The 12,160-nt window shown below is 41.1% G+C and overlaps 1 protein-coding gene across 1 annotated transcript; it reads right to left on the minus strand.

Annotated features, from left to right (window-relative positions):
• Positions 1-11: 11 nt before the first annotated feature.
• LOC143510842 (neutral ceramidase-like) lies at positions 12-11,120 on the minus strand. The gene is given in 20 exon segments (XM_077000645.1): positions 12-222; positions 874-962; positions 1,043-1,099; positions 1,204-1,356; positions 1,440-1,535; positions 1,804-1,902; positions 2,103-2,142; positions 2,272-2,366; positions 2,453-2,568; positions 2,889-2,970; positions 3,264-3,368; positions 3,448-3,534; positions 3,676-3,801; positions 3,924-4,044; positions 4,229-4,306; positions 8,619-8,746; positions 9,927-10,103; positions 10,187-10,330; positions 10,592-10,692; positions 11,056-11,120. Coding segments are annotated over 20 exon segments (2,154 nt in total). The 5' UTR covers positions 11,117-11,120; the 3' UTR covers positions 12-23.
• Positions 11,121-12,160: the final 1,040 nt, after the last annotated feature.

Consider the following 12,160-nt stretch of genomic DNA (forward strand, 5'->3'; position numbering starts at 1 on the left):
CCCACAATGGCTGCAGAGCTTCGTCAGAAGGAATAGAGTGTTTTCGTGACTCTGAACACATCGGACGTGCCATCATAAGCAGTTATCACAGGCCTGGTGACATTGAAGTGTTTGGTGTGACCAAAGTGTCGGATCCTGTAGGTGCCAGACGGTGCTGAGAGAGGGATGTGCCACTCTACTGTAGCATTGCTCCGCCCACCAGAACCTTTAATCCAGTGAAATCTGGACACACACACACACACACACAAAATGTTCAGTCACAGTTTTACATTTTCTACAATATCACTTCATTGCTATGATCGTATTAATACTACCAATATGTATACAATACTACCAATATGTATATAATACTACCAATATGTATATAATAATGTGCAAAAAAACCTTATAGCGCTGTCTCCTGCCATCTGAACTTAAGTGAACTTTCTAAAGAAGATCTGCCCTGTAGTAACACCTTTCCCACTAATTCACCCTTAAATGTTACTACTATTTAGTGCTAAATATTACTTACTACTAATACACTTCAGCACAACATGACTACAAGATTGCCCTTCCAATACAGTGCTAACCAAAGGCAGTGTGCACTCTGCTGAGATCAAATGGAAGGTTACTGGAATGTTGGAAGTATATTGGAAGTATTCAGAAGGTGGATTCAACTAGCCAGGTCTGGTTGGAGACTTTGTGTTCAATTGCTGGTGAAATGATAACACAACCTGAGTCAGCTTTATCCTGAGTTATCAGTGAACACACCTTGAGAGATCACTTGGCCTCAGAGTGCCCCATAAGCACTCTGTATCTGGCCGTGAAAGTGTTTTACACCGAGCCATGGCTATACCATAAATATACACAGACAGGCTGCTAAAAACTTATTACCTCGTCTCCCATGATGCATCTGTATGAATGACCTCCCAAGTGCTGGTGCTGTTGTGAAACATCTCCACAGCAATGAAGGTCTTGTTTCTCTGACATGAGAAGACTGACAGGTTAGGAGGAACTGTAAGCATCCAAAGCAAGTGTGGTACGAACTATGAAAAAAGCTCACCATGTCCCCAGAGTTTCGTGGATTTCCTGCAACGAAAGTGACAGAAACGACCTCTCCCTACAACATCAAAAAGTGCTTAGAAACAGAACTGCGGTCACAGAACAAAAGCGGAACAACAGCTCCATGATTCATCCTATTTTAACTAGATCTGTTTGGCTCACCACTTTATAGCGAGGATGCACCTGTTCCAGGACCTGTCCGAAGGTGGTGTTAGCTGGCCGCTTATCCACAGGCACGCCGGGCAGCAGAGAGAAGAGCTGGTTGTCTTTGAATAATGGAGGCTCAGGACCTTTGGGTAATTCCCCCACCTTACCCTGGATTCAGTAAAATGCATTCCAGTCAGTGAAGTGAAAAGCAGGCACTAGAAAACAACATATCTGAACAGGTTAATGTTCACCTGCACAATGGCTTTGGCCAGGCCTCTGAAGTGCTGGATGTACGCGGAGAGGGTGTGAGGCCCATAGATGGTGGAGGCACCTTCATACCGCTGGATCTGTGAACGCATGATACAAACAAGATAATGCCAATATGTGCCTCAGGGTCCAGAAGCCATTCAATGTGATTTTCAGTGCTCATGGTGTCTTGTGAACTCCAAACAGTAACCACTTCAACCTGCCAACTGTAGGCCAACTTTACCTAGTACATCAGATACTTTTGAACAGTAAATCTAAACCTGGACCCACTGAAAAACAGAATATGCACGATCATCTTCTCATAAAAGATGACCATGATTAAGAATAAAGATGGTTATAGTTACTTACTTGGTACTCTTCATTGGTAGTAATATAGTGTGTGTAGATATTGCAGAGACCAGCAATGACAACTTCTGTGTTGGTGAAAGTGTTTTGCACCTCCAGCTCCTAAATTAGTCAATGCAAAACATCACAACCCTAATAAGCACTCTGCATGTGCCCTACATGATGCTTGGTTAAGCCGCTCGCTAACATTCAAACCTGCTTGTTATTACCTCATTAATAAATGGACACTATGAGAGAAGCTCATAATTGGACTGATTTAATGACCTTCCCTACATTCCAATGTGTTTTGTATATCTTCTCACCTGTTTGACAGCCTCTCTGATCCTTCTACCTGACATAGATCTAGGAAAAAATGGATCATACCTTTTGATTCTCATCAAATTCAACAGTTTTCCTGTTCATGGACTGATTGCTGCTTTAATACAAAATGAAGAAAATTTAAGGTAGACGTGTCTAATTCCAAACACTTACGTCACCTCCCCTGGGACGGCCACCACAGCCACAGAGCCGATGGTGATGATCTGAACATCCACTACATCTGGGTGCCAAGGGAGGGGCCAGTTCATCTACAGGTACAACAACACTACTGCAGTTCCCAGCCAATAGAACAACAAGTGGACAAGTACTGGAATACATGTAGACCTGTCCCCACCTCCCCAGTGTTGAACAGGATGGGTTTGGGGGCGTGGCAGTCCTGAGTCTCTTTGGATGGTACACCCACAAGGACGTCCCTAATGTCATCCCAGAACGGGTCCCCCTCAATTGAACCTGTCCGTGCAGGTTTTAAATAAACACTGCTAGAGTAATATACAACTATAAAGTTATATACTATAATATATATAATATATATAATATAATATATAATATACTGCAGTTCACTAAATTATACATTTATATGCTCAGATTTTAGTATACCAATCATTAAATTAAAGTTTGTGTGCTGTCACACCAAGATGTTTCTTTCATCTATGATGTTTTTCCATTGTAAAGAATAGATGTGAGAATAGTGGTAGAGGTGAGAGTAGTGTACAGAACCTTTAGTGTTTCACATTAAAACCTCCCATAACCTCTTGAGTGTTCATGCTTGCCTTGTGTGAAGTTGAGAGCACCACCCCCATCTGTAGTTCCCGCTGCAAAGCTGTGGCCAAGGGCAGGTTTGCACGTCTTAACCTGTCAGTGGCATAAATCAAGACAGCATTACAAACCACTGTACACAGACCAACTAGCTTAGATACAGTCTCCAATGACTACAACAATACACATTTTATTGCCTCTATAGTGTCTACGTGGTTATGTCATTATAGCCTAACCATATGACATACTGACATACGGAGGGTACTGTCTTTATAAACATGCAATGATCTGAACATTTGCCATGTTGATATATTGGTAAAAAAGAGAAACATGATTTAATGTTTTGATGTTCTTGGTATGGCCATTGTGTGTCTCTCAAGCTCACTTACACTGTGGGTGGAGTTAAGGTGGATGGTCACATCCGTCATGTTGATCCACTGATGAGCAGTATGGACACGTCCACGCACCTCCTGCTCTGCAGTCCCATAAAGCTCCTGTCCACCAGATCATAGTGTCAGACAGAGCGGAGGACAAACCTGAAGGCTACACACAGCATCTGAGAATACAGCACACCTTCGCTTTTCTGTAGATATTCTCGCCAATGATTCTGGTGCTTTCAAACATGTCTTTTCCTGGACCAAACGCGAGGCACATGTCATTCTGTGAACACACAATTGGAAATCAACAGAAGATTTACAAACGAAAACCATTAAAAAGTGCAAGATGTTTCTTCTACTTTATAGCTTGTACAGAAATAGATATGGACAAAGATGTAGTGTTCTGTGTAGAAAGGTCACCTACCCCACCAATGGGACAGGAGCTGTTGAGGTAGTCACATTTCTCCCCTGTATTAATACAGTATGGTCCACGAGTGTTTGGAGACACGTCTCCGCTGTTGCCAGATGCCAGTGCTGCTACAAATGAACCCTGAGGGACACAGCAGTTGGGTGGAAATTACTCAAGATGTAAACACCATAATATGGTTTCAAGTGGAGAGGTGGATTTACAGCTTTCTAAAGAATGAACAAATAAGGAATGAGAAATCTCACCTTGCCAGGTAAGGAGCCGATATTTTTGTCCTGCTCAAACAGATAAGCAGCATAGCCAAGGTTGTCCGCGCTTACCATTTGATTGGTCTCATGCATACTAACTGAATGAACAGCAAACCAGCTGAAAAGAAGATTTGCATGGAAGGGGATGTACATTCATAAATACACAAAAACTGTTTATTCAGCACATTCTTATGGAAAATCACACGTTTCATGTAAAAACTGCATACAGACCTAAAAACTCAAATACTGTTAGAATCTAAAGACAAAGGAAAACATGACATTTTGAATGAAATCAAGACTACCTCAGCATTCCTATTCCATCCCCACTGAGATCTGTGAACTTCAGGGTCACAAGCTGCTTGTCTGTCTCATATTTGTATCTAGAAAAAAAAAATCAATTAATCAGATTAAATCTAATCTGGAATTCAGACCTCAAGTCAATCAGTAAAAAAAATAATAACAATTTACCCTTCTGGGGTTTTTTTTTTTTACCCCAGAAGGGCAAATAGTTTACAGTACTCATGTTCTCCATGGATTCACTCCATGGATTTAGTCAACCAGTAATTCATTACTGAGATTTAAACATCAGCAACGGTAATGGCTAGTAAATCATGCTCTTTCCGAAGAAGGAGAAGATAAAAAAAAATATCTCCATCAATAAACCTCACTGTCACGGCTTCCAAATCCAGGAACTACACTTCCCATCATGCCCAACCACGCTGGCAGTGATCCTCCACTGCAGATTATTAGGCACCTGTCTCATTATCATATCCTATGAGACCTCCGATCACAATCCTTGTTGCAAAGTATTGCCGACATTTATGAAAGCAAACTGAGCGTTATACATGTCTGTTCTGGTTCTCTGGTTCAACCTGGTTTGTTATTCTCCGTTTTCTCTTAGGATGTGCCCTCTGGTACCTCTGCTTGCTTTGACCGTTTCTGGTATACGGTCTCGGCCTGCCCTCGAATACTCTTTATGACTACGTTTGCTATTGTTATTTACCGCTGTGGGATTGAGCCATGCTTCGATCTCAGCAAATAGAGATAATTGCATTGAAGTCTGCAAGGATCTGTGTGTGCCTCATGTACGCCATGTCACACTCACAACATTGCTGTAATCAATAGTGTTTAAAGGGACTGGGAGTGGAAACAGTGAGGTGTTTCTGTGACAGTATGGTGTGATTTTTGTTTCAATAGTTCCACAAAAGCAAAAGTAAATCCAAGAGCAGAAAGTATATGTTATGAATGCAAAACAGAAAAATATATATCAAAAGTATATTTTTTAAATATAATTGGTAATTTGAAACTTATTTTCGTTTGCATTTTGACAAGTTTTTGGTTCCATTGTTTTTGTTTTTTTGGATATTTCCCAGTAAGGTCTTTTGCTTCTGGAATCTCTTTGCTTCTGGTTCGTTTTTTGCTTCTGACTTTTGGAACACATTTCACGTGTGGGAGGGTCTTAGATGAAGGCGTTCCTCTGCAATCTCCATTGGTCACTGATTCCGGACTGACACAGAGCTCTGAGACCGCCTCTGGGACCAAGCCACGCCCACCCCACCAGCCTCCCAGCGTTTTCAAACGTGGCGGAACGCGGTGGTTCTGTTTCACAGTAGCATGTAAACTAAGTTTTACCATAAAAGTTTATACAAAGGTTATAATTAATTGGTAAATGGTCTGTAGATATTGCAAATGTACACTGTATAATAACTACATTAAGCATGGCAGTTAATATTTAGCACACTTCACCAGCGCGAGCTTTTTAAAATTTTAGTGAACTGGATGCAGGCATGAAAATCTGTCACCTTGCGGCGAAATTCGCCGTTTTTGAAGTATTTTGCGGTAAAACAAACTCTTATGAAAAATAGGTAGATAGTAAAATAAGAAACAAGATTTTTTTGTAGTTCTAAATGATGAACCCTGGTATTTTTTACACTCATTTTTGCCGCTGATGTATTTATTGGTTCATTAAGATGTAATGGTTTTGACTGAGCCATCTGGAATGGCGAAAGCGGCTCGCGTTTACGGATCTGGCTCCATATATTGACAAGACAGGTCAATATTTTTCAGCGCGACATTACCGTGAGAGCAGTCAACAGGGAAGAGCGTGTTTAAAGCTAGCCTTTAAATTATTTTTAATTTAATCGCTGCTGTAGCTTCTGTCACCGTTTTGCTACATTCACAATAGTAGCGACTAGTTACTCGCTCCTCCTGGATCATTCGCTAGCGTCCCCGCGGGTCTAAAGTGAGAAGGAAACTAATCCGCACTCTGCGTTTCAATGGACTACTCTTCTTACTCGCACCCCTCCAAGTTAAAATCTTTTTGTTTTTATCTCTGAGTGGGACAGTGTCTGAATGTCATGTCTGACATGTATTATGTTTAGTATCTCTATGTTCAATGGTTCAATGAATATTGTTCACTTAATAAAATATGGACAGCACAAGATGCATGTGATGTGTGTTTGTGTGTGGTACCTGCAGAACACTGAAAAACAGTGTGAGTGAACAAAGCTGGTTGTATATAGGGTGGCCACTTTTAAGTATTGCTTTAATTTTGGTATTTGGCTTTAATTTTGGTATTTTTTACTATTATGGATTTTACTATATTTGGCATCACCTCTCGTACACCAGCTGCCCCCCACCCCCCGTCCGTCGCCATACCAGATATTGCAAATACTCATATTTCTTCCACACATCAATGTTCTCTCCATCCAGTTCACTAAAATTTTAAAAAGCATATCTACAGACCATTTACCAATTAATTATAACCTTTGTATAAACTTTTATGGTAAAACTTAGTTTACATGCTACTGTGAAACAGAACCACCGCGTTCCGCCATGTTTGAAAACGCTGGGAGGCTGGTGGGGTGGGCGTGGCTTGGTCCCAGAGGCGGTCTCAGAGCTCTGTGTCAGTCCGGAATCAGTGACCAATGGAGATTGCAGAGGAACGCCTTCATCTAAAGCCTGCTTTATACCTCCGGACACGGACGAATTTCGTCCGTCCGTACCAAACGTAGCCTCCATAGGGGGCCACTATACCTCTTTCCGGTTCCAACGTTGTTATGATTTTTTAAAATACATCCTCTAGAGGGCAGTATAGTCAAATTTCTGGCACCGGCGCACCAGCAATCTCCTCCCAGCTGTTTTTGCATCGCTGTTTATCGCGATGACCTGGCACCGTAGCATCATAAGGGTTTTCCATCCACCGAGTTTTTGCGCATTTTGAAAATGCGCATGAAAAAACCTGGATGGAATAAGACCAAAATTCGAAAAAAGCCCCAAATATCGCAAAAAGATTTTTACGCTGGGAGGAGGTGGAAAAGTTAGACTATCGCATCGCCAAAATTCGGAAAAACTGGATGGAAAAGGGTTTTTCGCATAAGCGATGACGTATCATGCCTCAAGTCATGTGGTTCTGTACATGATCGCGATGTAAAGATGGCAAATGCATACAAAAACAGTTCTGGAGAGAGCAAAAATTGAATTTAACTTCTCCATGTATAGAAAAGAAAAATAAAAAAATGTTTCAAAACCTCAAAGTGCAAAAATGCGTAACTGCCAGGTGGACGTAAAACCACTATTGTTTGACGTCCTCTCACGTGATCTAAAGTTTATTCGCATAACTGTAATGAATGGAAACAAGGCTTAATTCGCATTTTTTTTTTCTGCCGAAACTTGGAAATTGCGCATTATTTTTTCGAAAGGTTTGGATGGAAACCCAGCTGCCTCTAACCAACTCGCAAAGTTTCTCTTCTAACTCGAGCGCCATTTTTAAAAGTCCAGTACTCTTCTTCATTGATTTTCCCGAATTGGTGTACTTCCGATGCTTCTGACTCTCTACTGCCCCCTGATTTCCGGTTTATATTGCTCCGTTACTACGGATTCGTAAGCGCTCTGGCAACGGACCCACTGACGGATGAAACGACCCCCGGAACCGGACGAAAGGGTCCGTATCCGTAATTACCGTAGGGTGTGAATGGGCCTTAAGACCCTCCCACACGTGAAATGTGTTCCAAAAGTCAGAAGCAAAAAACGAACCAGAAGCAAAGAGAGATTCCAGAAGCAAAAGACCTTACTGGGAAAATCCAAAAAAACAAAAACAATGGAACCAAAAACTTGTCAAAATGCAAACGAAAATAAGTTTCAAATAACCAATTATATAAAAAATATATACTTTTGATATATATTTTTCTGTTTTGCATTCATAACATATACTTTCTGCTCTTGGATTTACTTTTGCTTTTGTGGAACTATTGAAACAAAAATCACACCATATGACAGTGGAGACGTTTTCTACACTGATGTGAAACTGCTCAGCAGCTGCTTTGTGACCCTCATGGCCTAGAACCTAGAGGTACTGCCAAAAAATAAACAAACAAACAAACAAACTATTTGCATTAATAAACCTCACAACATTGCTGTAATCAGTACAACCACTACAGGAATATAGAACCATGAACACCAGTTTAAACAGCAGTGTCACAAATTGCTTATTCAGTTTCCATGTGTTTTATGCATGTATTCAGATGTCAGTGAAAACTGCTCCTTCATCATATTTTAACGGACCACACACTGACTGGTCCAGCTAAATAAACACCAGAGAAATGACTTATTGCTGGGTTGATGCCAGACTGAATATGTTGTACAGTATCCCAGGGTTTGGGGTGATACGTCTCCCAGGTAGGTCCCTCATACCTTTTTCGCTCCTCCTCTGGGTTGTTCATGTATGAATGAGGACTCCTGTTACGTGTATTATCTACAAGATCTCCTTTGCTTATAAAGATTTTACCAGGTGTCAGGCTCCTGTGTGCCTGATCAATGCTCTGATGGAGAATCAAGGATCAAGAACAATAATTAAGCTCAAACAAAAAGCGTGAATATTGTAGAGACAGAACAAACCTTGGCTGCTGGTACAGTTCACCCCCCTATCAAGAATATCTGCTGTTACATGTGGTCCTTTACACGGTTCCATGATCTGGTGGGAAGACCTGCTCTTGAAAAATCATGCTTTGTCCTACAAGTTCTCTGCAGTTGCAGGAGGAGCTTAATGAAGCTCATGATCAGGCCTCCAAACGTGACCTCCTGACCTCTCCCTTTTCCTTCCTCCTTCTCTCAAGGTGGCCTGAACCGAGCTGACATTACGTAGACACACCAGATACATTATGACCCGTGGAAGTGGAGAAAAGAACGATCAGGGATGCCATGAAATAGCACTCAAGCCATGTCAGTTCTTCCATACAGCATGCCTTCATAATATTATATCACACTGACTGAGTTTTTTTTTCTGGGAGATTATTAGATATTCTGTGTTAAGGGATTAGCAAAGAGGGAAGATTGTCCAGGTTAATGTATACCACAGTTCCTCCTCCTCCCCTTTCTCCTAAACACCAAACTGGAATGGACACGATCTCGGTCCCTCTTGAGACCCAAACATCAGGCACACAAGTTGAGGACTCGGAGAAAGCAGAGTTATTTTTGCACATTTCCCTTCAGAGAACAAGTCTGCACTCCAGGTTCTCATGGATGTTTAAGGGACTGGGAGTGGAAAGAGTGACGTGTTTTCTGCTCAGATGCTCAACTGCACAGCAGCTGTTGTGTGCCCCTCTTGGACTAGAGCCTCATCGATACTGCCTCAAACAAACAAACAAACAAACAAACAAAAACAGAAAAACAGCTGCTGCTCTTCTGACAGCACAGTCCTGTGGGTGTGATGCAGGTTGATACTGGTGATGAAGTGAAGTATTTAGTGAAGTACTTAATGAATCAGGTACAAATCTTTTTACCCAATTAAGATTCACTGATATTATATGATGCAAGAGAAGCCCGTCCTTTCTGGTTTCTTCTCAGCTGACCCACACTGTTAGATTTTGGAGTTTAAGTATTTTTACATATTTCCTCATTCTTTTAATGCATTAAAAACTAATTTTGAACCTACATGATATGGCAATTTACATTGTTTTAAAACAGGAACCTGCTTTGAGTAAAAAACAAACTGATATGTACCTCTACAATCCCACTGACGATGGCTTGAGTGGCTGGCTTGATGTAACCTTTACTGGTGATCATGAAGAGGGTGTACTGGAAGAAGCCTGCCAGGCCGGAGTGAGTGTGTGTGCCGCTCAGCACCACGTTGTCCTGCCGTTACAGGTCTCCATACTTCAGCTGGAGCTCCTTCAGCACCTACAACAGGCAGGTTAGCGTGAAATACGAGATAAACGCTCCTCGGCATCACTAGAGGGCAGATGGAATACAGCCTCCATTACCTCCAGCCTCAGTCTTTGAGACATCATGCCTATTTCTGCACTCACAAACACCACTCTCTGACTACCGTCGTCCACGATGAAGGCCCTGCTGAACAAACGAGTGTGGATCCCTGCTGCAGTCTGCTTTGGGTTGGCATAGCCCATCTTATGCAAAACAAACAGCATGAACTTTAAGGGCCTTAATGTAGTGTTTGTATTATCTATCATGTACATAAATTACATGTGATCGCAGGGTTTAATATTATCAGAATTTCATGCAGTCTCAAGAGCAAACATGAAATGTTGTGAAAGATTTATTAACATTTTTTTTACCAAAAATATAAAAATAGATCTTTTCTGGGAAGGCAAAGTCTGTACTCACCAGGGGAGCATCAATCACTCACCAGGGGTATGTCAGTAACTCACCAGGGGTATGTCTGCGACTGGGCCAGTGCAATCAGCTCTGCCCACTCCAATCAGATAGGGCTTCTCTGTAGGCTTCACTGTAGGAATGACCTCTTCTGCCTCTACGGTATTTGAAATTCCCATGCATATGGAAGGGAAGATCAAAATGATAGGCAGTAAAAAATAAAAATAATTTTTTTTATATATATATATATATATATATATATATATATATATATATATATATATATATATATATATATATATATATATAATTTTTTTTTTTTTTTTTTACTGTCATGTCAATGCATAATTCAAGAAATCTGGGCTGGGTCCCCCAAAAGAACATCATCCAATGGTAAAGGGACTGTCCCACAGAACACTCTGTCTTATTTAAGATATTATCCATGATGATTTTGGAAATCCCTGATCTACAGTGTTGCACATACATCTACATCAGGAGAAGCAAACACTAATAACATTACGTGTAGGGGAGTTCATGTTGACGGCTATGACGGTGATGAGCCCCACTGTGACTCCAGTCATCAGCAGGAACAGAACCATGAGCAGCACCTCCAGAATGCTGAAGCCACAACACAGAGCCTTACGAGCCATGATCCTGCCCCACACACACACACACACACACACACACACACACACACACACACACACACACACACAGCCTCAGGCTGGTGCAACCTGAGCAAAAGAGCTGAGCCACAGCTGGATTCCTGAAAGCGTTCGGCGGACATTAAACCAATGCTGTGACATTATAAACAGCAAAGGACTTTCTCAATAAATCTGAAGTTCATAGTTGCATTCAAATGTCCCTCATATAAGTGATATGGTCAAATACAACTGACCAATACAATAAATGACCTTTGCCACATGCTGTAGACACTCACACACACACACTACTTACATTTTAAGCACAAGCGCCACACCAAAACCAGTAGCTTTTGCCCAACACAAATGGGTCTGGACCTGCTGAACGTTCTATGATCCAAACGCACTGTTTGTTCTTGCTCAGTTCAGATATGCTGCTGGGTTTCCTTTGCTTATCAGATACAGATTAGTTAACTATGCAGCTGATTGATAAAGGAAGAAACAAAACACATTTAAGGGGACCATAAAGCATAACCAATGAGCTTTGTGATCACTACAGGAACGCATGTTAGCTTGTTAGCACCATGATCGTGGTCTGATTGGCCGTTATGAAAGTTTAAAGTACAGCATCTTCCATAAAATTCCCTCCATGGTTAAATTTTTCTTTTGCTTAGAGATTACAAGATAAATATCAGTTATAAGCAACTATGTGTCATGTATGTTTAAACATTTTGAAGTGACATCCGTTTTTGCTTCAATCCTCCAGTTATAGCTCAGTACAGTGAAATTTTTAACAGCCAAGATGCATCAAGCTAACCTTGAAGCTAAACACAGTAAGGCAATGTATTCCTATTGGTTTTATCACTATTACCATTATCACCCCTATTACTGTATCATGCATTATTGCTTGCCTTTCTACTGACTGGAGAGAAACAATGTGAATGAGTGTAAACGACTATACATGGAACAGCAAAATAAAAAAAA

The sequence above is a fragment of the Brachyhypopomus gauderio genome, chromosome 3, assembly GCF_052324685.1.
Source record: "Brachyhypopomus gauderio isolate BG-103 chromosome 3, BGAUD_0.2, whole genome shotgun sequence".
Taxonomy (NCBI): domain Eukaryota; kingdom Metazoa; phylum Chordata; class Actinopteri; order Gymnotiformes; family Hypopomidae; genus Brachyhypopomus; species Brachyhypopomus gauderio.